We start from the raw sequence: 24,598 nt of genomic DNA on the forward strand, positions 1-24,598 counted from the left end.
ACGTGGAGTGATGTGACAGGACGTATGCAGGGGTCTTTTGGGCACATCTCCTCTCAGGCCCTGCCAAAAGACCCAGATGAGAGGAGAGGAGAGGAGAGGACAGGAGAGGGGAGGAGAGGAGAAAAGAGGGGAGGAGTGGGGAGGAGAGGAGAGGAGAGGAGAGGACAAGAGGGGAGAAAAGAGGGGAATGAGGAGAGGAGGGGAGAGGGGACGTTTGGGAACAGATGGGGGTAACAGCTACCTCCACAGAGTGCTGGTCTAAGTGCCCTTAACCCTCTCTCCTTCTCATCCCTTCCTTTCTCTCTCTCTCTCTTCTCTCTCCTCCCTCTCTCCCTCTTTCACTATACACTCAATGGCTCCCTCTCTCTTTCTCTCTCTCACTTCTCTCTCTCTCTCTCTCTCTCTCTCTCTCTCTCTCTCTCTCTCTTTGGCACTCTCGGGCATCCAGACAAACTTGAGCCGTGGCCATCTGTGGAGAAGTAAATCTCAGCGAGAGCTTCAACTGTAAAGTGAGATCACCAGGGGCACAGAGATTGCATTATTTTGGCATTGACATCTCTTTCTTTTGTTGCCCTCTCGTCTCGCGTCCATTGGTGTGAAAGCAATCATTTCACCAGAATACGCATAGTGTCCAAGTTTAGGAAGTCAGTCATCAGTATCAACACAATGTACTGTAAATGCCTCAGAAGTAAATGTTTTTTTTAAGTTGACGCTCTTGATATATATGCACCATAGTTCCTATATTTATACTATATTTTTATCCCTCCAGTGTATACATGAAAATGATATATACATGACCATATAATGATAAACAGTAATCACAGCATAATTACTCTACATTTCACCACAATATTGATTAGGCACCACAGTAATTACACATATCAGTATAATTTAGTTTTGAGTATGAATCAAAAAAATATATAAAATATGTGTGAATGTGTGAAGCAAGCACGTTTTCCATATATTTGAATGCATCATTTTAATTCCACTCTAGAAATACAAACGAAAGGTTTGGAGATTCCCATTTGAATATCTTCTCCTTCCTTCCTTCCTCCTGCCTTCCGGTGTTGTGTTGTTGTTATTCCCGTGCCAAAATGGCAGACACTACTGGAGCACAGCGAAGGCCAGCAGCTCCGTGGTGTTATATTTTTTTCCTTCTGTCTCGACTCGACGCGAGCATCTCTGCCCTCCGCACTGTAACATGGCCAGGGGCTAGGAGGAGACGTAGCCGTGGTGTGGTGTGGTGGTCGGTGCTGTAGTGGGTGGGGGTTGGGAGGCAGCAGTGCTAGTGGTGGTGGTGGTGGTGTTGGGGTGGGGGCTGGAGGTTGGGGGTTGGGGTGAGGTCGGCTGGGCTGCGGGCAGGGGGGCTGGGGGTTGGGGATGGGGTCGGCTGGGTCTGGGGTTGGGGTTGGGTTGGGTTGGGTTTGGGTGGGGGTGGGGATGGGGTTTGGTGGGGGTGGGGATGGGGTTTGGGGTGGGGTTGGGGTTGGGGTTTGGGTGGGGTTGGGGTTGGGGTTTGGGTGGGGTTTGGGTGGGGTTGGGGTTGGGGTTGGGGATGGGTTTGGGTGGGGGTTGGGGATGGGGATGGGGTTTGGGTGGGGGTTGGGGTTGGGGTTGGGTGGGGTTGGGGATGGGGTTTGGGTGGGGGTTGGGGATGGGGATGGGGTTTGGGTGGGGGTTGGGGATGGGGTTTGGGTTAGTGGAGGATAGTGGAGGTCGCTCCCTCAGGTGGTCTGCTAACAGGATCTGAGCCTGTGAGGCGTGCAGAGTGGAGGGTGTATCTGGAGGCAGGGGGCGGGTGGGGGGTGGGGGGGTTTACCCCTGCTACTCCAGCTACCACCACCCCCCCCCCCCGGTACTACCACTACCACCCCTGGCTGCTGCGCCACACTCCACCATGCTCACCAGTGTGTCATCGCCGCCTAGTGCCCTGCAGATATGCCGCTCAGCCACACAGCCCTGCTGCACTCACCACTACATCAACATGCACTGCCAGAACCCCTTTATCTCCGCTGCCTCCCTCTCTCCTCTCCTTCTTCTCTCTTTCTGTTTCTCTTACCGTGTGTGTGTGTGTGTGGGTTGTGGGTGTGGGTGTGTGTGTGTGTGTGTGTGTGTGTGTGTGTTGTGTGTGTGTGTGTGAGTGTGTATGAGAGAGAGAGAGCGAGAGAGAGAGTTTGTTTGTGTCTGTACGTTTGGTTGTGTGTGAGAGAGAGAGTATGTGTGTGTATGTTTGGAGGTATGTGTAAAAGAGTGTGTTTCTGCATGTGTGTATGTCTGTGTGTGTGTGTGTGCATTTAAGACAGACAGAAAGAGAAATATATAGAGAGAGATACAGAGAGAGAGAGAGATAGAGAGAGAGAGTTTGTCAGCTTTGTACAGTGCATTTGTTCTCTTAGAAGTGTGTGTCCTTGATTCCTCTGCTGAATGTAGAAACGGAAACGCACCACATACCAAAACACATTTCTGTGTATAAATACTTCTGATTCATTTCCATTGAAGAAGAGCATCATGTCAATGTGGACCGAAATTTCTAGACAACAGCACTATTGTACTTCTCCATTTCATGAGATAACAACTGCACTGATTAAATGTAAATAATGGCCGGCAACCTCTATTATATCTCGTTGGTATAGCAGAAGCACGGCTCTCTTGCTGATAAACTAAAATGAGCCGTGGATGACGTGAGCATTGTGCCCGTGTGGAAGTGCTGTGAGCATTGTGCCCGTGTGGAAGTGCTGTGAGCATTGTGCCCGTGTGGAAGTGCTGTGAGCATTGTGCCCGTGTGGAAGTGCTGTGAGCATTGTGCCCGTGTGGAAGTGCTGTGAGCATTGTGCCCGTGTGGAAGTGCTGTGCGTCTTCTGTGGCCCTGATGAGATGAGGGAGTCCGCTTTAAAGTGGCTTCAGCCAGCTTAATCGTAATGAAATAATTTCATGCAAAAGAGAGTAAGGCTATTATTGAGGAAGGGATTAAAAGATGGATTAGAGTGGAAAAATGGGCATCAAAGGAAGAGGTGCCTGGCGCGTCCCCAAGGCGCGCTTGCGTGGAGGCGGAAGTCCGGAGAAGGCGTCGAAAAACGGTGCCGAAAGTAAAACTGTAACAAAGATGGTGGAAAAACAAGAGCGTGAACTCATTTCCTGGTTGCGCGTCTGTGTTGTTGTCTGCGTTCGTGTTTGCAGTGAGGGGCCCTAGATTTCTGCAGCGCCCGGATGTGGCGCTTCAGGGGCTTCCAATGTTGCCGGGTCCTCCTATTGCCGTGGAGACGTGTGATGCGGAGGGTAAGCCAATCAAATGCGGCCTGCGCCGAGGCAAAGGCTGGACTTGAACTCAAATCGAGGCTGGACCAAAAAAAAAAAAGAGAGAGAAATGGGCGAGCCTGCAAATTCACAAGCAGCCGCCATCAACACGTCCACGATTTGACAGGATTCAGTGGAATCAGTGTCAAAGACATTTAGCCACTGAAACACAAGGGTCTTTCACATGAATGAAAAAGAATCATTTCCTAATGAAATTGACTTGAGCCATTTTTGGTGATACTGTCTTATTTTTGTGTTTCTTATGATTTACTGTGAGTTGCCACACCCTTCTTCTGTAGACTCTTGCTTTCTCATTTTCTTCCTTCTGGTAACATCTATACATTTCACATATTTGTATCTAACAATTTAAATACAAATTATTATTACTATAATTATTATTATTATCATCAGCATTATTATTATTAGTAGTAGTAGTAGCATTATACTCTGTAAATTAATTACAGTAAACAGGAAAATATTTTTACCGGCTAATTTGAATATTTAAATTTCCAATTTATTTCAAATTTTTGTATTTATCTATATCCATGGCCAATCTCTGATCACCTTCATTTCTGTAGGCCAGATCACATGCGTTTTTTTTTTTTCTTTTAAAAATGATTAAAATGTTATCAGTCATTTTACTGGGTACTTGAGCCTTCTAATCCAATTCAGTCTGAAGCATGCTCATAGCTATAGCCCATGAGACTGCCAGTCTTAGTGGCCTTAAAATGACCCTACACTGTACTGAAAAAATCATGCTGCAGATATGGTCCATTTAGAGGATGGCTACTCCATAAACACTGGAAAACAAGGTTGAGCTGAGAGAGACAGCCGCCCACCTCATCTGAAATTAGTTGTGAAATTGATTTCTCTCTCTCTCGGTCTCTTTCTCTCCTGGCATTGATTGTGTGTTTGTTTGTTTGTTTGTTTGTTGAGGGATGCCATTATTATTATTGTCCTTAGGCACCGGGTGCTTCCTTTGAAGGCGAAGGAATTAACGTCCTCAAGGTCAATGAGTAGGTGGGGGCCAGGGCTTTACTTAAGCCATGTCTGCCATTTACAAGTGCCTATGATAACATGCAGATGGACCTCTCTCGCTTTTCCAAAAATATGTTATGTTGACTATATTGAGAAAAAAAAACCTTACCGGTAGCCTCTAACATTTCCCCGCTGTAGCAGTAACGGTGTAGCTCCCTATTCAGCTAACAAAACCGTGTGTGAAGAAAAAAGTACGACACTGCCTCCTTTTTACAATCAAAACAATTTAAAAACTTTATTTGCCATCAAGTTATCTACCTCATTTGACTAATAGAGAGGTATGTCCGCGTTATTCGAGAGCGAACGAGCTTTTTGATGGTCTGCACTCACACCTTGTGTCTGAGAGGCGGGAGCCTCGGCTCCTTTAAGGCTATGAGGAATTAAACCAGCAGCGGAGGCAGGGGAGAGTGTTATTTTGTAATGCTCAAAGGCAGAGAGGAGTAGCGCAGGGACCAATGCCATTATACCGGCTGGGGGAAGAAGATGCGTGAGCTTGCTGCCTTATGGCCGGAGAGAGGTGGTGAAGATGGTCTGAGTTTGGGATCTAATCATTCTGTCTACCGCTTTAGCTTTTCCACACTTGGTTTCCATTGTTGTTGAATTATCATGACTTCCTTTTGTTTTTCAGTTGCTTTTTAATTTTTTCCAATTCCTTTTTTTTTCTCTCTCCTCCGGACATGCTTTCGTTTTATTCGTTTCTTACTTATTTTCAATGACACATTTGATTCGCGCATTCTTACTCCCTAAGTTTTGTTTTTTGAGTTCGTTTGTTTTCCACCCGTTTTACCACCTGCTTGCAGTACGGAGCTGCTGCCTTTTGCCATCGCCGTCGCTCTGACTCAGCATCGCACCTGGACGACTGTGCGCGGAAGCCCCTTTTAGCTGCTCTGAGAGGCGCAGGCGAAGGCAACAGCCAGGAAACACCGGAGCACACACGGCAGCAAGCGCGGCGCAGGAGTTCCATCGCAGCTTTAACCTAGACAATCACACACAAGCACATCCGCCCTTCCAGCGCAAAGACGGGAGACGGGTGAAAAGGAATCGGAGCACCAGCCTCGGAGCGCACCAGTGTCAAAGAGACGCGGAGATAGCCACAGTGTAAATCCCCCCTTCTTTTCCGCGGAGAGCTGGACTGCTTTTCTTATAACCTTGCAACTGGCACATTTAAGGGTGATCAAGAAGAACCACTGGACAAAGTGCGTGGACTGAGAAGAGGAAAAAGCCTAGCTGAGGGATTGAACGGAGCGGGGCATGTGGATATTGGCTTTTATCTTTTCCCAGAGCATCTTGAATGGTTAGTCTCATTTTTTAATTTTCTCTTCATTAGGGGGAAAACTTAATTGACCTCAGTTTCCTCCACGTGCTATGCAAAGCTGGCATAAACGGGTCGTGGTGAGATAGGAAAGTCACCCGCGATGCAAATTCATTGAAACATTTCAGTGGTGCCACGGGTGGTCACCTATGCAAAAGGAGGTTGACGGGCGAGGCTGCCACTGCGCTGTGCTCATTTAAGCTTACCTTGTCACATAATTTGGCCCCTAACAGCAATCAACTGCATGCACGACTTTGAGCAACACAGCAGAGCATAAAATGATATTCACATAAGTAGAAAAGGCTATACATGTTGTCAATATGTTTAGGATTATATGGGGGGAGGGGGAGGGGGCAGCACATGATTCGCCTTTCTCGTCATGTTTTGTGCGTGTGAACTATTAATTGACCTCGAGCTTAGCTGGTGTTTTTAAAAGATTTTTTTTGTAAAGATTTTCTTTTCAAGTCGAATCCCAGCATTTTTACGTCCTGTTTAAAAGGGATATTGATCTGTGCCATGACTGACGTGTTTTATATAATTGCATATCCCCCCCTGTCCCCACCAAACATTAATGTGGATAACTGTTTTGAAAATAAGTAGCTAAATTGAGGGGGACTACCATTTAAAGGAATAATCCATGATCTACATTTTAGTATTTCTCCTGCCAAATAATTTGTCCACCAATGTATGTAAAAGATTCCTTACATTGGAAGCATTTTACAATCAAGTAATATAAACCTACACTCATGAAAAGCATTTATTATTATTATCACTTGGTACAATTTGTTGTATTTGTAAGATATTTTTGTTCCAGGGTTCCAGGGAGTCTTAATCTGTGTATTATTGCCTTTGCATGTTTTAGTGATGCAAGGGTGTAAAAGAAAAAAAATTCTTTTTGGGTGACCTGGTGAATTAGTCGAGGAGAGACTGTTGTGAAGGCGCGTCCCTCGAAAAGCCATCCAAATTAAAAAGTAGGCGACAAATAATCTTACGGGAGATTATAGAGATTAATGCCGGGGAGTGGAATGTTTGAAGGAGCTGGCAGGCCACGCAGCCTATAAGACAAACCTCAGGAGATTGAAGGGTACAGCCTCCCTCCACTTGGTGCCTTTTGGCAGGGTGCAAAACCATGGAAAACTATATCTGTGTAAAAGCACTGTAGCAATGCAATGCGTAGAAGTGTGCTATGCGGTTCTTTAGAATGTGCATCTGTGTATGCGTGTGAGAGGTTGTGTGTGTGTGTGTGTGGGTGACTGTGTCTGTTTGTGCGTACGACTGGCTGTGTGTATATGCGGGCGAGAGCATGTGTGTGTGTGTGTGTGTGTGTGTGTGTGTGTGTGTGTGTGTGTGTGTGTGTGTGTTTATGTGCGTGTGTGCGGATGTGGACACACATCCGAGAGCATGCAGTGCAAAGCCACCCAAGTCCTTTATCCCCTCCTTTCCCCAGATATATCCATATATAGTTTGATTTGAATGGGCGCAGGCTTCAAGACAAACAAGCACGGGTGCAATACAGTCTGGTCTGGGGAAGAGAGCGCGGGGGCTACGGCCAGTGGATGAAAACAGGCTAGGGTGTGTTCGCAGAGACAGAACTGGGGTGGGGGGAAGAAGAAGGAGCTGGGCGATCATGGTGGTGGGTGAGGGGGGGGGGTCGGTAAGAGGGGGGTGAGTGGGTGGGTGGGAGTGTTGAAGAAAATGGAAAGAGCCTCGTGGAAAATGACAGACAGAGCGAGAAAAAAAAAAAGGAAACAGGCAGTAGGATTTGACAAGCGACCAGTGATGGAAAGCCATATTGAAAACCTTTCTGACAATTATTTGTTTTGATAAAAATAAAATAAATAGATATATCCAGAGTGTGTTCTGCACAGTGCATCTATACGAGAACGCTGGAGAGAGAGACAGTCATTTTGAAATTGGTGAGAATGTTTTGCGCGGACAATTCTCCCCGCAAAAACAAATCGACAACAAAAAAGGGAGAGAGAGCGAGAGAGAGAGAGAAAAACACAGCCACCCTCCAGTGGCAGCGAGGAGAGGGCAGTAATGGTGAACGCTTGGTTGTAGCCCGAGCATCAAGCTGTATGTATCTCCTGCAGGCTAACCCTCAATTCAAGCAGCTCATTGATGTTAGAGGCACCCCCCAACACCAACCCTCCACTTCCCCCCACTCCCAACCCCCCTAAAAAATAAAAAAAAAATCTGATTTATTTTGTAATAACTTCATATTGAAATACCACCTCCATCTCCTCAGCCTCCTCAGAAACTCATAAAAGAACAATAAGACTTCACCATTAATCACTGAGCCTCTGTGCCTGTGGATTGAGTGACTGGCGAGGCTGTCCATTGGAACAGTGGGAATGTACCATCTCACAACACACACACACAGCCTGCGCAGGATTAGACCCTGTGGAAAATGTTCAAATGCTATCTTAGAGGGATGTTTAATCTATTTTGGAAGCTCTTGTGAAATGCTCCTGGTGGACGAAAATGTGAAAATGAATGAGGAAGAGAGAGAGAGAGAGAAAGAGAGAAAGAAATAGAGAAAGAGAGAAAGAGAGAGATTTGGGGCTTGGAATGGGATTATTTTTGCATGGTGTTGAGAGGGAGACGGCTTATTTATTTTAAATTACATGTGGGTTTTCAGTTAGACTGGCTACAACGCATAACCTTGCAGTGCCATTCTGTTTTATTTTTCTCCCTTCCTCTCTCTCAGTTGTATTCCCCCCAAAAAAAAATCTGGCTTTTTGAGTTTGATTTACTACATGCTTCTTGGCCCGTCTCTATGGAAACGTCCATTATGCGAACAGTAGTGGTGTAGAGTGTTAACTAAGGCTATTGTGGAGCTGACCCCGGAAGTGCTGTCGCTCCTCTCTGCTGATACCTGCTCATTGTTTGTGTGCGATGCCTGAATGTCATCTTTTTACACTGCATTTCTACGCAGGCTCATCTGAATATGCATGTGAGATTATTTCCATTTTTAGAAAATGTATTTATTATATTTAAGAATGACAGGCAAACTGAACTATATCATCAAATTCCAGCTTGACATATTTCACATGTGTAATGTGGCCCTGTGAGTGTAATAATGACATTCCAAAATCGCATTTCCTTGATATTTTGCTCCGTAAAAAATCCAAGGCCGTATAATTCTCACAATTTTCAAACAAGTAATTCCAGTGAGTGTCATCGGAGAGACCGCTGGGGAAGAGAGACGGGGTATTTTTCTCTTAATGATGCCCCAAGGCCAAGGGCGTCACTGTGTCTTCAATATCGGGGGGGGGGGGGCAGGAACAGATCCGTTAAGTGACTGAGTCAAATCTGTCCTCTCGCATTATCCTGTATGACCTCATATATTTTACCTACGTATATAGGCTGCCCTTTAGGCTTTTGGGAGAGTTGGGGACGAGGGGGGGGGGGGTTGCTTGTGGTCGAGTATTTCTGTATGTTGCATGTTACATGTATATTTGTGAGTCTATATGCTAAAGGGTGATTGCAAAGGTATGTACAGAAGTGTATACATTTAAATGAAAATAATTGTCTACAATATAGCTACCATGGCATCTGGGCAGAAGGTTTTATTTCAAGTCCACTTGTTGACACCAAATCATTACATATATAAATATCATAGCCTAGTGCTGTCTAATAGGCAATGGTGTTTCCCCTGACATAAAAACAGATCCCCATTCAGGACAGAACTAGACCTTAGGCAAATTCCTTTTTATTAAAATGTTATAATTACACTATTATTTTCATGAAAACATAGTACAAATGCAGGCCTGGGTTTTATTTGAAAGACTTTTTGCAGCTCAGGATATTGGTCAATCAATCACAGATCCATCACTCCAGAAGTGAGAACTTTGGGAGGGTTTTGTGTTCTGTGTTTGTTCTGTGCGTTATGCTCTATTCATGAAAATGGAACAGGGTCCAGGCACACACGACACTGTGATACTCTGGTTTAGATTTCATGCTCAGATTTCAAGAAAAATATCTATAAATTGCAGATCACAACTGCACAACAAATGGATTATAATTCTATTCTCTTCGAATTTTAAAGATTAGGGAAATGTAATATATTGTGGTGCAGGCCTACCATAAAAAAAACAGGTGAGGGGACAGAATGTGCTGACCATTATGCTGATGCTTGGCTGCTCCTGAAGCATTTAGTCTGCAGCTCTCTATGGTATATTGAGTTCATGTTAGTCTGACTACTGAGTACTCCTTGTTGCTCATGAAGTAAAAAAAGAAATTTTAATTGCTCACTAATTTAGCCAAGAACATAGGCTTCTCCACACGTCAAGTTGACTACTCTAAATCAGCCTGAGATTCAAGAGTGCCACCTATAGAATCGATAAAACATGGTCTACTGATAAAAGCTTTAGGACATTTGAAATTTGCGAGCACGAGTGTTTCTCCTATAAAATAATCCGTCATCTTCCTCTTTTGTATTGTTCTCCCCTTCCCTTTATCCGTGACGGGAAACTCGTGCATGGAAAGATGTCACTATCCCACAATCCCTCTCAACACCACTTGCTCTGGGTCATTAATAAAACGTTGCCATAACAACAGAGACGTTTATGCGTATGCAACTGAATTCATCGCACCGTCGGCAAAAAGTTTTTTCCCCCCCCTCGGCCAGTAGGTTAGATGAGAACTGAATTCTCCTGACAAATGTATTCATATTTCTTAAAGCTAAATCCTGGACAATACTGGGTGGGAAAAACACCACTGTTTTAAATATTGGGTGGGATGCAACCCCCCCCCCGCCCCCCTACAAGAGACCTCTATGCCCAAGGCAAATCTGATTCAAACTGAACCTGACTGCTGTGGTTGCGTCGTCATTAACCAGCATAGATACGAGAGGCCCATCTGAGACCGAACCCCGTCTGCAGACTCAGCTAAGAATGCTCCGTTCTGCCCACCACCCCGTCTGGGGCATTAAAATATATGCTGCCTCAAACTCATGAACATGGTGTTATAATTACATAAATGGATACCTTGGCAAAGTTAGATTTTTCAGGAAAAGAGATGATAGAGAAAAAAGGAGAGAGAAAGTGAGATACAGAGAAAGAGAGAGAGAGAGGGAGGGAGGGAGGGGGGGGGGGGGGGGGGGGGGTTGAAAGAGCATAGTGACCCAGGGAAGGCCAACACAAAGCCATTAGTCTAAATAAAGGTTTTGATTTGAGCAAATTTGGCTGTGAGAAACCTGTGTTTCGTGGGAGTTACTCTACTGGGGGCAATTAAGCCAGTGCACTGATTAAGCGCCCATCTGCTGGAGATGCGAGGTGTTCCTGATAGACTTACAGCCTATTATCTGGCTAAAGCTTCAGATGCAGCTCTGTGCTGGGGCAATAGGCTCTTAGTCATGGGGCAAATCGGAGGGGAAGCTTCAGAAGTTGCCCCTAAAATCTGCCCCCCACACCCCTAATTTCAGTTTGCACACCCTCCAAAAAAAAAAAAAAAGAATAAATAAAACAAATGTATTTAATTCAGGTCTACAAATAAATTAAGATGAGAGTAATCAGGCAAATACATAGACCATGACACAAGTGATTTTTTTTTTTACTTGTTCTTTTTTTTGTTGCGTTTGTCCCTTTTAACAGATGTAATAAATTTAGCTTAGCGCCTTCCTACTCGAAGCACTATAAAATATTTTTGGGACCGCTGCCACCCCTCAAAACCAATATTTTAGAACAGCATGCTTGCGCCTGAACCTCGGTGCTCTAAGATGAGTCATTTCAGAGGACTGCTGTTTAGCATTAAACTCGAGCAGGGATGGCAGATAGGTCTTAATTGGCTCAGAAAAAGCATCAGTTGTCCCCATGTCACATTGAATTATCACAAAGGTGTCAAACTACAGAAAATATCCTTTATGTCCAACCCTCTTCTTTTTTAGATGATTCTTGTTTTTTCTCTCTCTCTCTCTCTTTCATTTAACATCTGGTCTTTTTATTTGTTTGTTTGGCTTTGAAACATCAAGGCAGTCACTTGCACAAGCACTGTGCATTCTGTATCGTAGTGAGGATATCCTAAAGGCTGTGTGTCCATGTTTGCATGGAGCTGGGCTCCCTGGAGAGATGCGGATACGTCTCACTCTGTAGTGTATGCCCTGTGTGATTTCATGGAAGTCTTACCTTTTTTCTGTGAATTTTCCTCCTAATTACATGCCTAAGAACGTGTTTGTATATTTCCCTTTGCACCAAACAGAGAATGTTGAGGGTGCAGATGCCATTCAAAGGAAGGGTTTTTGATAATAGATTCTTTGATAGTTCCAGAATGCCAAAGACAAATGGGTGGATGCCTTCAAATTAAAGGAGAAATATGGTAGAAATTCTGGAATAATTCACACTATATATATATAAAGATTATATATATAGTATAGATTTATTAGTATATATTATTTCTCCAAATGTGATGGATTTTAGAGTTTACACACAATGCTATGTCAAATAAAAAAGAAGCCATTTTAAGTGCAGTGGGGAAATGGGTGTTTGGGAAATGGATTCCATAGCTGCAAGCTATCTTTTCACGTTCCACATTTCAAGTGGCAGACAGTTTATCCATCGTATCTTATAGTACGGTGTTAGTACACGTTATGTACTAAATACTAACACTTGATCCACAATCTATACAATGGACAAGGAAATCTACGCCTTATTCAGCACTACGCATTATTGCAGTCAAACTCCCAGCCACCCCAATGCTATTTGTATGTAGAAACTGCCTCTTTAAATCCTGGCTTAAAATCACCCCTCAGGTAATCTGTTTTTCCTCCATTTTAAATTCATTCTTTTTTTTTCTTTTTTTTTTGTTGCACTGTACCAAATGTGGCCTTGCAGAGAGGAAAACAACAAAGATTGGCCTGTTTTCTGCAGGCTAGATGAGCAATACCAATATCATGGCTTGTTAAGGTTCTCCCTCCTCACCCACGACTGTTCCACGGCTCCGCACATCACTGTCATTACCATCCCCACCACCTCCGGCAAGGCATCGCCGCCACGTCGTCTTCGTTAGACGCTCAACGTTCGAACACACAGTCATACATACGAAACAATCTTTAAACTGAAATAAATCCAATATGGATTTAGCCATTGAAGAAGAAAAAAAACAAAGCCAAAGCATTTAAATGGGTTTTGAATATAATGTTCAGAATCAAATTCTTTATTTCTATTCACTTAGAATATTTTCTCCTGTGCCAGTCTACTGGCCCTAATAGTGCCGTTCTTATTAATCTAGAGGGGTCGAGCCTTGCTGCACTGCATACACAATCAGGCGGGTTAAACTGGCCTGGCAAATGTTTATGAAGTGTAATTGCACAGCGGCCCTCCTCTGAGGCAGCGCTGGAGGAAGCTCCTCTACAGCTGGGCTTCTCTGAGGCTGTGCTGGAGGAAGCTCCTCTACAGCTGGGCTTCTCTGAGGCTGTGCTGGAGGAAGCTCCTCTACAGCTGGGCTTCTCTGAGGCTGTGCTGGAGGAAGCTCCTCTACAGCTGGGCTTCTCTGAGGCTGTGCTGGACTCTGAGGCTGTGCTGGAGGAAGCTCCTCTACAGCTGGGCTTCTCTGAGGCTGTGCTGGAGGAAGGTCCTCTACAGCTGGGCTTCCCAGGACTCTGTGCTAATATGTAATAACAGTTACCCCCGATGCCTTGCATATACATACCCTAAGTTCTCACACAGACACAGACTGGCTCACACAGAAACACACACATATAGACACACACACACACACACACACATACAGGCACACACACACACACACACACACACACACACACACACACACACACACACACACACACACACACACACACGTTGACTGGCTGCATAATGAAGGCTTCTGCACGAAGACTTTAAAAAAAGCGAGCGTCCAGGAGTCTAATTAGTACGAAGGCACGGGAGACTGAGGTGCTAACTTTCAGCGAGTGTAAAATTTAATTACAAATCAGAGGATGTCCTCAGACCGATTTTGCTGAATAAGGACAGTATAATTGCACGAGCCCTATGTTAATGTCTTTCACATTGAAATGTTAACTGTATCATTTAGCCCCGCATTTGGGAAAAAAAAAGAGGGGAGGGAAAAGGGGGGGGTGGGAGAAGAAAAAAATGAAAGAGAGGAAAGAGAAAAGCCCTCAGCCTAGATGTAGATGTTTGATGAGGCATGGAAGGAGGTGGTGCAGTTGGCATTTTTAATGTCAACATCTCCCCGCTCTGCGCTTGGTGCCAATCTGAACGCCCTCGTCTTATCTGTGGTGAACTATCTCCGTGCCTAGCGGCACCTTTCTCCATATCTGTGTGTGTGTGTGTGTGTGTGTGTGTGTGTGCGTGCGTGTGCGTGTGCGCGTGTGTGTGTGTGTGTGTGTGTGTGTGTGTGTTTTCTGTTGTCATGCTACAGTTTTGCCATCATGCTGGGCCTCACTGATAAATAAGGTGGATCATAAGTAGGTTACTGTAAGGCAGGACCTGGTTGGGATAGACAGGCTGGCAGAGAGACAAATGAGTGTGGCTCTTCTCCTCGACGTTGTGATTTATTTTTAAACATGGCAGCCACGCTGAAGATGTAAGAGCAAGTTTGAGGCTGTTATTTTTAGGTGGTCATTTTTTAAGGTGCTGTCATTCGTGTGTGTGTGTGTGTGTGTGTGTGTGTGTGTGTGTGTGTGTGTGTGTGTGTGTGTGTGTGTGTGTGTGCATGTGTGTGGGTGTGAGTATGTGCATGAGTGTGTGCATGTGTATATATGTATGTGAGTGTGTGCGTGCATGCCTGTGTGTATAATGAGCTGTGGACATGAGGTTGACCCTTTTATAATTAGGGGGAACACACAGGGACCTGGTGAGAGGTCCCCAGAAACCCGATCAGGAAACTCTTGCCTTTTTTTTTCATTTCTTTAGACCAGCGCTGGTTTTTTCTTCTCTCCCCCCCCCTCACACTCTCGGTTTTAGGGTGCAGTGCGGGAGAGACAGAGCACCCTAAGCACCACTGCAGGAGGAAACTCAAAATGGCAGCCAGGCTGAGGCAGACTGGGGCAACTCGCTGCTAGTGTTTTTTTTCTTTAATTTGTTTTTTTTTACATTTCTTTAAAAAAATATATATATTTTGAATATACAATTGACCCTGAGGAGGGCAGGTGTTCTCGAGGTATTTCACTAAGGGAATATGTTATCCTGTGCCCTTGTCATATTTTAAGGTGCACATTTTCTTCCATTGTCCTCTTCTTTTTATTTGTGAGGGAAAGGGAAATTATGAGAGCGCAGTGAGAGAGGGCTGATAAAATGATGTCGTGAGAGGTGGTGAACCCCTCTATGTTCTAGCCACAGACCTCATCTCGTCTTGCTTCTCCAGGGATTGCTGTGTTCTCCACATTGCGGCGTTTTGTCAGTGCGATGCAGAGAGTAGGCTGTTGGATAGATCTATGCAGAGCCTTGGCAAACACAGACTGCGGTGGGCCAGATCAGGGCCAGATCTGAGCCGGGTGTGTTTCAGAGTCGGCTGCTGGTCATGCATCATATCGTTAGGTGGTCTCCTCATGTCTACAGGCCAGCTAGCTTGTGGCTGTTTATCAGAACAACAACCTAACAAAACAAAACCTTCTAACAAAACCTTCAGTTGATGCTGCACTTTTGTGGTATTATGATACCCAAGGTTCATTAAATTGGATTGGATTACACATATAATCTGCAGACTGCATACTGCTGTTGGTTAGCTGGTTACATATCTCCACTGTGATATTTTAAAATATTTGATAAGATATCATGTTTTTTTTTTTTTAAAGAGTATGCTGACTAATTATCTTTTCAATTTAATCATTTGGGAAAAGAAATGGACATTGAGGAATACTGTTGGGACTTATTTGATTTATACATTAACAATTTGCCAGGCCCCTAGTTACACACATGCCTTTTTGATGTTTTTCCCCCCTTTAAACGTCCCATTAGGGTGCGGGTTGCCCAAGGTTTATTAGGTGCTGTGCTTTCTTCGCTATCAGCCCTTCCCCAGAAGTGATTATGCTAATTGCTGTTTGATCAGATGATTAAATTTTAATTCGATTAATCCCGTGCACTAAATGCTTTGAATACATTTGCGTCAGCCTGGCGGCATGGCATGATGGAACCCCTGTCCTCTTGCTCAAGGAAGAGGAATGGCCTGACGCAGGAAGGGGACGGTTTTTCCCTCAGTGACGGTAGATGTGCAGTGAGATTGGTGACGGTAGATGTGCAGTGAGATTGGTGGTTTTTCCCTCAGTGATGGTAGATGTGCAGTGAGATTGGTGACGGTAGGTAGATGTGCAGTGAGATTGGTGACGGTAGATGTGCAGTGAGATTGGTGGTTTGAAGGGGTAGAGGGTTGGTCCCTTGTTTCTTTAAAAAGCAAAAAGAAAATGGAGTTGTATATAGAATACATTTTTTTTATGCGCTTCGGTTTCAGAGGATTTCAGAACATTCACAAACACTTACCTGTTAGCTTCACAGAGAACCTTTGGGGGGCCATTTTAAAATGTACTTAGAATAGGTCCGGAGGCCATGGGAAAGGTTTCTCCTTTACACAAGGTTCTAAGTGGAACCCCTTTGACTCTTTAAGGTTCTTATGGAGTAGCAGCGTGGAACCGTTCAGGAATGGATAACTTCCGCAACGAGAGTTTACATTACAGCAGCTCATTTAACGCGCACTTTAGTCTTTTAAAGTTTTATCAGGATGGGTGCTTCGCGGGTACCAAACCCATGACCTTGGTGTTGTTAGCGCCTTGCTACACCAGTTGCGCTGCAGGGCCAGGGTAACTCTGTGTAATGGTCTTTCCACGTGACTCGCTCCGAAGCGCGGCAAGCGAGGTTCTCGAGCGACGGCTGCACGTTTAAGCGAAGCTGACGGGGGTCCAGATTGAGATCTCTCCGACGAAGGATGGATCGACCAATCAGACGGGCCGAGAGAGGAAGGCAGCATCCAGCTGCTGTGTCATAAGTGCTGACACACTTTAGCAGCTGTTCGCCAGAGACGCCGTGATTTAACTAAACGCCTGGATAAAAGCAACGGGAGAGGGAGTGAGACAGAGAGAGAGGGCGAGAGATAGAGGGAGAGAGAGCGAGAGAGAGAGGGGGCGAGAGGGAGATAGAGAGGGAGAGAGAGGGGAACACGCTCGTTAGCGGGCTAGCGGGAGCTGAGCATGCAGCTTTGCGGTCGAGGTGTCCATGAGACATTAGCTGCCACAAACAAATGCAGTTATTTAAATTAGGCCTCTCCTGTACTGGAATAGCTTGAGATTAGTTGCGTTTCATTTCAGAAGTAAACAAACACAATATTCTCCTCTGAAAATACTTTAACTAGCACTTTTCTATAGGATGAAATAAAAATATTGGAATAATCAGTGGTATCGTATGATCTAAAATAGTGTGGTTGTTTTTTCGGTGCTAGATTGAAAGAGAGCTTCTTAGAGGTACACACATTAGCATGCCTGGCGAGTAGCCTTGAAGATCACTGTCGGCCGTCTCATTCTGATCCATCACATGCTTTGGTCAGGTCAGATAAATCATTTAGCACGCCAAGGCCCTTTGATTTCCCAGCTCAACCTTCTCTCTCCTCTTGGAAAATGTCTCCATAGTTAGCGCATGTTTAGACAAACACCATGGAAAAACACCACAAGCTAATATCTGCAGATGGATTATTTTGATAAAACGAGAATATGAAAAATCAAACCATCTGACTTCAAAGACAGATGTGAACAACATGTTACAGGACTAATGAGCATTCGGGGAGGGTTCTAGCGGTGATGAATCCACTCCTGCACTGCAGAGACGTAGCAGTGAGACAGTACCGCGCGTATGTAGCGTGTATGGCTAACTTAGCCAAGCCTTCTCCTCTCACCCTACACTATATCTGCATCATGAATAGCCCTTTAACTCGTTTTCATACTATGGAGAATCTAACTGCCACCCTGCTGTTTACTGTGTGTGTATGTGTGTGTGTGTGTGTGTGTGTGTGTGTGTGTGTGTGTTTGTGTGTGTGTTTCTGTGTCATTGTGAGGCACTGGCTAATATAAAAGATCCAGTGATGAACAGGTGTGCTTTGTATCCTTACAACACATTAAAAAGCACACACACACACTCACACACACATTTCCTGTCCACTGTGTGTATGTGTGTGTGTGTGTGTTTGTTTGTGTGTGTGTGTATGCATGAGCTTCCCGCTGCAAGCGCAAACAGAGAGGAGTGTGTATAAGGGGTGATGGAAACACACACCTGCCGTCTCGCCACAACAAAGAGGACACTGAGGCCTCCACAGGCCCCTCTTTCATGGGCCCTCCGGAGCGACGTGTGTGTGGCTCTTGTGAATCTCCTTCCTGCTCTCCTCCATTTTGTTTTGGAGTGTGTGTGTGTGTGTGTGTGTGTGTGTGGGGGGGGGGGGCTCAGGTTGGGGTAGGCGATGGAGATGGCAAGCCAATGGGGCGCGTTGATGAACTCATTAACATCGCCGGCAGCGGCGACTCTTTGTTGGGATGCTCAATATATCAGTGTAGGAGATGCAAAACAGGGTAATGTCCTCGCACAACAGGGGCGATTGACTCCATGGCGCCTTTTGACCAGAGAGACAGAGAGGAGCCCTGTGCCGCTGAATGGACGAGTTGTGGCCCGAAGCACTGAGGAACTCTTTTATTTATCAGGAGTGCATCTTTCTAGCCAGTCCTCTCTTCTCTTCTCTTCTCATCTCTCCTCTTCTCCCCCTCTCCTTTCCTCTCTTCTCTCGCTTCACCCATAGGCCTCTGTGGCGAACGCTTGCCTTTTGGAAGCTGGGCACAAGTGATGAATCTGACCAAATGGCCTGAATATAAACAGGCCTCTTTTCATTTGTGCGAGTCGAAATATTTTTCTAATTCTTAAAGCTCCTCATTTATTAAAGGTCTTTCATGGTGCTTTGGCAGAACTCCTCTTCTGAAAAGCATACTTCTTCTTTTACAATTTAAAGAGGATAGTTGAAAACATTCAAGTTTGGCGTCAAAGGTGGCAGCTGCCCCAATGTGTTTAGGACATAGGCTCAGTGATATCAGATGTATTCCCAAGAGAGCATCTGTCTGATAGGAGTGTCAGTATCATTCTGTCTAGTTAAAAACATGTCTAAAGCCAACATTCTGCACAAATGCTCGCAGATCTTATGCAAATCTCCTTTTATAAAAACCCTTTGTAAGTGCAGTTATTACTGTGTATAAATACTATGTAGACGTATGTCAATCATTTTGAGGCATTATGAATACTTTATAACCACATGAATATATTTATAATGCTTTATAGATACTGGGTTCAAGTAAAGTGTAGTATCAGTGGCGGTTAGAAATAGCGACACAGGAAGTGTTTTTTTTTTGTCTTGTACCCTTGCAAGGTCATTCGCTGTGGAAACTTATTAAAAATGTGACAGACATGATCTGTTTAGGTTTTGGCAGTGATTTGGCCGCGTTTACTTCCACCGATTTAGCCATGCTAGTCAGACCGCCATTGAGAAGGCCTGTCAATAGGATTAGCATAAGCTCCCACGTGCCGTTTTTGTTTCATTTGATTTGCTGGCAGGGAATTATGTTGCTAGTTTAGAATACGCTGAATTACTCTGTGTGAATTTAGGAGAAATGTAGGTTACAGTATATGCCCACAATGAAGTCTCCATTTTGATGCAGAAGAAAGCACACTGGCAGCGTATGTGGACTGTTTACTACTGGTGTGATTTAGATCATGGAGTGCTTGGAGTACGTGGTGTCTGTGTTCACAAAATGGTGGAAAGGCACACACGTCTGTGAGAAAACAATCTCAGTTAAACTGCTGGATTTTGAGGCGTTTGCTTTTTTTTCACCGGTTCAAATAGGAATTTAATATTCCCTTCAGATTACAATGAAAAACAAAACACTGATACGATCTCAGCAAAAATTGCACTTGTTCGTTTTCAAAACGTTTAAATGTCCTTATCTAATTTGTTACTGACCGTTTCTAGCTATTAGTCTGAACATCTGAAATCCACATTAATCGGCTGGTCTAGCTGCAGTATTTTTCTTGTTGAAAACACCTCATAGCTTCTGTTACTATTTCATGTTCCCATATATATTTAAGATAGTAAGGAGTAATGTGATTTGTCTCCATTTGTGAACTAGTAAGAGTAACATCATATTAAATGACCCTTGACCCTTAGATAAATAAATGCTTTTATGAAGCCTGTGCTACAATGAGACACATTGAAGAGTGACCCAAGTGGGAACCTTTGCCCATTCACCTCTGACCTCTGGTGACTTGTGATTGGTTGGGCCCTCTTCCCTAGTTTGTACATCTTACCAATGAGTGATTGAGGGAAGTCCCTACAGGAGGTTCTTCTTCTCTCTTTCTCTCTCTGTCTTTCTCTCTCTGTCTTTCTCTCTCTGTCTTTCTCTCTCTGTCTTTTTCTGTCTGTCTTTCTCTCTCTGTCTGTCTCTCTCTCTCTCTCTCTCTCTCTCCGTTTGTCTTTTTACCCCGGTACGTTTCTGTTCAGTCTACTCAGCAACGGCAGAGGGAGCTTTTCTCTCTCACCCAACGGATTCGTGCGAGATAATCACTGTCGGTGTGCGAACTCATGCATATAACCACCCCACCCCCCCACCCCTAACATCCCCTTCAACCCCCCCCCCCCCCCTCCCAGAGCCCCCCCCCCCCCGTGTGCGCCTCAGACTGCTTGCACTCTTCCTCTTTAATGAGCGATTCATATTCACTCATTTAAAACATGACAACAGGAATCAGAGGCGCACCGCGGGGCTACAATCCGCACGTTTGCTTTCCCCCCCCCCCTCCTCCCTCACTCCCCCCCTTTCCCCGACATCAGAGGACGGATCTGTCTTCCCCTATCAGGGCCAGGCAGACGGCAGCAGGCTCGTGTCTGTCATGTGCCAGTTAATATTCATGAGAGCAAATTGGGAGATAGTCATTTGCCAAGTGCTGGAGCGCACTCTCGCCCCTGGGCACCAGTGGGGATGTGCTCCTGCGTATTGGCTTCTGAAACAGTCCCATGCCCCCCTGGCACTGCCACCGCACCCCCCCCCATCATCATCACTACCATAGTCTCTCCCATAACCCCTCATGTCCCGTATTCCCCCACTCCCCAAACCCCTCACACACACACACACACACACACACACACACACACACACACACGACCGGAGGCCCTTAGGCGTTTGGTGGAGTGCTGCTTTAATTACCTCTGTACCCCTGCCAGAGGCCGTCACCGTGGCGACTCCTCACCGTGGCCTGGTGGAAGGATGACAGAACCAGACAGCTTGGGCCCAGCTCCTCTCCTCTCCTCTCCTCTCCTCCCTCTCCTCTCCTCTCCTCTCCTCTCCTCTCCTCTCCTCTCTTTTTCTCTTCTCCCCTCTCCGCTCCTCTCCTCTTCTCCCCTCTCCTCCCTTCTCCTTTCCTCCTCCTCTCTTCTCTCTTTTCCTCTCCTCTCCTCTCAATGGTGCTTCCTCTCTGTCCCTCCATCTATCCTTCTCTCTCTGTCACTCTCTCCCACTCTCTCCCTCCATATGTCTACCTCTCCCTTCATCTCTCTCTTTCCCTCTCTTCATCTCCTTCTCTCTATATTTATATTGCTTTCCCTCTCTCTCTCCTCATCCTTTTCTCATTCCATCCTTCTCGTTCACTGTTTCCATCCTCTGTTCACTCTTTCTTTTTCCCTCTCTTCTTTTCCCTCTCCCCAGAGCTTCATGTGAGCTGGTTTCTGAAAGGAGTCTACTGTCCCTCTCCTCCTCCTCCTCCTCCTCCTCCTCCTCTCCCTCTCTTTCTCTCCTACCTGTCTCATGTGGGTTGATCTGTGTGTGGATAGGCAGCTTCCTTAGATCCTCCTGAAGTTTCCTACACTCCTTCCTTCCTCTCTCCCCCCCCCCCCCTCTCAGATCAGAGCTGCTCCCTCAGCTCTCTGCTCTCGGCTTCCTCTCCATCTGTGATCACCCACCCCCTCCACATCCATGACACCCCCCACAACACACACACACACACACACACACACACACACACACACACACACACACACACACACACACACACACACACACACACACACACACACACACACACACACACACACACACACACACACACAATCCAGCTCCTGCTTCTGTCGGAGACGTCCTATTCATGTGACAGCCCACTTTTAGGACAACTTAATTGCATGCTGTCAGGAAGACAGCGAAAGGACCCACCCCCTTGTAGGACCACATGGTGCTTTTCTTCGTGCATTTAGATATGTTTGACCTGCACCTGCTAGCGTCCTAAAGCAGAGCCCCAACCAGCTACGGCTAACCTGGGATGGGAAGGATAGCAAATTCAAATCCTGACAGATTATTTGGTCTGTGTGAGCGTGTTGTTTTGTGTGTGTGTGTGTGTGTGTGGTGTGTGTGTGTTTGGTTTGAATCCGATGGTTTGGAAGGGTGTGCTGACTATTCTTACTCGCCATCGCAAAAGAACTATTAACAGCAACACAAAGTGGAATGTGACTAATAGACAGTCATTGGCTTCCCAAGTATGGACGCCAAGGTTATCTCCAGGGAAGTCCTAAATTAAACAGATTAGAGGAGCTGTTAGGCAAGGCTTTGTGCTGTGTTACTGACTGATTTACCGTCCCAAATATCAACTGGTGCTACAATAGGTCTGACACAGATCAGCATTTACCTGAAGCTTAATACTGCTACAACCATCGCTAGATAACACAGATGGTTTTTCTTAACAGTCTATTTTCTATGGCCATACCGCTGTGATGTCTTTGTGAAATGTTGCCTTTGTTTCACCCATCTCTGGAGACCCACAGCTGTTGGCCAGTAATGCAGATTAATCAAATGCACAGAAATGACATAAAATAATATCTTTTCACTGTCCCTTCACATTTGTGTCATTATAGCAGATCAAGAAAGATGTTTATTTTGCATATTGTAGCTTTGGAGTAGGAGTGACATGTATCCCTGTGATATGAACTCTAGAATACCTTATGCATCTGCAGATCAGGAGACAGCCGGGCCCCGACATCCAAAGGGTTAACAGTGCCTCTCGTGTGTGTGTGTGTGTGTGTGTGTGTGTGTGTGTGCGTGTGCGTGTGTGTGTGCGTGTGTCTGTGTGTGTGTGTGTTTGGCGCAGTTTGCTCCATCAGCATCGATTGCACATTTACTCCAATGAAGCGTCTCAGTGGCCCTGAAAGGCCCGTGATGGGTGGTTACCCCCGACGACGGCCCATGGCGGTTGACGCCCCTGATTGATCAACCTCCATCACAAGCCGAGTGTGATGAGCCGGCCGTAACGTTCTTAATTAAAGCGCTTAATTGTTTTATATGGGTTGGAGTAGTAGACTGAGTGTGTGTGTGTGTGTGTGTGTGTGTGTGTGTGTGTGTGTGTGTGTGTGTGTGTGTTTGTGAGTGATTGAGTGTGTATGTGAGAGAGAGAGCTTGTGAATGTGTTTTTGTGTGTGTTTGTGTGTATGTTAGAGTGTGTGTGTGTGTGTGTGTGTGTGTGTGTGTTTTTGTGAGTGATTGAGTGTGTGTGTGTGTGATTTGGCGTGTGCTCTCAGACGAGTTGTATTTGTTTACACATGCTGTGCAATCTGGGTTTGTTTCTTTTAAAAAGGATATATTGAGATGTTTATTTACTCTTCAAATTGAGCACAGTCTTTAAAAACATAAAGACTTAAAACATGCAAATGGATCCGTTTGTAAATGCCTGCAGAGTGGTGTAATCTGCTGATGAATGCATGCAGTGCTGCTTCAGCTCATGCTATCAAAGCTTCATCAGTCCTTCCTGAGGTTGGGAAAAACTAAAATGTGTGCGAATGAATGAATGATATTAGCACGGTAATACTATGCCACACACTGGAGATAGTCTTTATCTCAAAGCAGAAATGATGTATTTAACTATTTAGCACAGACAGAAATGCCCCCTTGCTTTTGAGATTGATTGTGAAGGCTGCTAAGACATTGTAAATATCTGCCGATGAAACACCAAAAAACTATAACAAATATTTCATTTAATTTCTGAAAACAACTAGAATTATCTAGAGATTTGCCAGAAAATCCTCCTTTTTGTTTTGTTACAATGCCATCCTTTATGCTTTTTTGATACCCATACTAACACATTATTCACAGTTGTTGACTCATGATTTATACGAAATGAGTGTCTTTAGGCCTTGCTCAACCATTGCAAACTAGAATATAAAATGGACCCCTCAAAGCCACCATAGCTGCGATATGACACACTGTGTCGCCTTCCCCCACCTCCCCCCCTGTGTCCTTCAAAGTCACCTTGACCTGGCGAAGCCCTCTGTCCCTCATTTGTCAGGTAGACTAAGACCAGGCTGACCGAGGGACGTTGAAGGGAAGAGGCAACCAAAGCGAGTGCATTAAAGTCACTGGCGATAAGACTCAGGGCCATTCACATCATACCCTCTGAAACAAGGGGTGGTGCCGCCAGAACCCAACCGTCCATCTCCTCACACTAGAGAGAGCAGGTTAATATTAAATGGCGCCAAAGTCTTTTATGCTGTCCTGTTCGAGCAGAATGGAGGGGTGAGGGGGAGTGGAGGGCGGGGGGGTCGGGGGGGAGAGAGAGAAATGGAAAAAAAGCTTGATTAATTATGAATGCACACAATCCATTATTGAACAGTGTCACTTCTTCGTCTTTATGGTTGAGCTCATGAAAAATTATGTCAATTATGAATTTCCCTTTAGGTTGTTAAGCGCTGAAGTGGAGGCGCTCAGACAAGTAAGACAAGCGTAACCCTTTCGCCTGCCGCGCTTGCAGGGCCTCATCCTGGGTCGGCCACAGGGGCCCGCGCCGCTAATCAAGGTGCGCTAGCGGATTAGCGCGTCTGTAGCGCAACTGGTGGAGCAAGGCGCTAACAACCCCGAGTCACGGGCTCAGTACCTAGGGAGCACACACACGCTGATGAGAAGTGGGTACATGTGTAATGCTGTCAGCGGCGCTTTGGATAAAAGCA

At 45.4% G+C, this 24,598-nt stretch overlaps 1 protein-coding gene across 1 annotated transcript in view; it reads left to right on the forward strand.

Annotated features, from left to right (window-relative positions):
- The first annotated feature begins 3,625 nt into the window (after window positions 1-3,625).
- dscamb (Down syndrome cell adhesion molecule b) overlaps window positions 3,626-24,598 on the forward strand; it is a 155,412-nt gene continuing 134,439 nt past the window's right edge. The window contains exon 1 of the mRNA XM_031572911.2: window positions 3,626-5,626. Coding sequence (XP_031428771.1) covers window positions 5,584-5,626 — 43 coding nt within the window. The 5' untranslated portion in view covers window positions 3,626-5,583. The remainder of the gene's footprint in view (window positions 5,627-24,598) is intronic.

Source organism: Clupea harengus, chromosome 9, assembly GCF_900700415.2.
Source record: "Clupea harengus chromosome 9, Ch_v2.0.2, whole genome shotgun sequence".
Lineage (NCBI taxonomy): Eukaryota > Metazoa > Chordata > Actinopteri > Clupeiformes > Clupeidae > Clupea > Clupea harengus.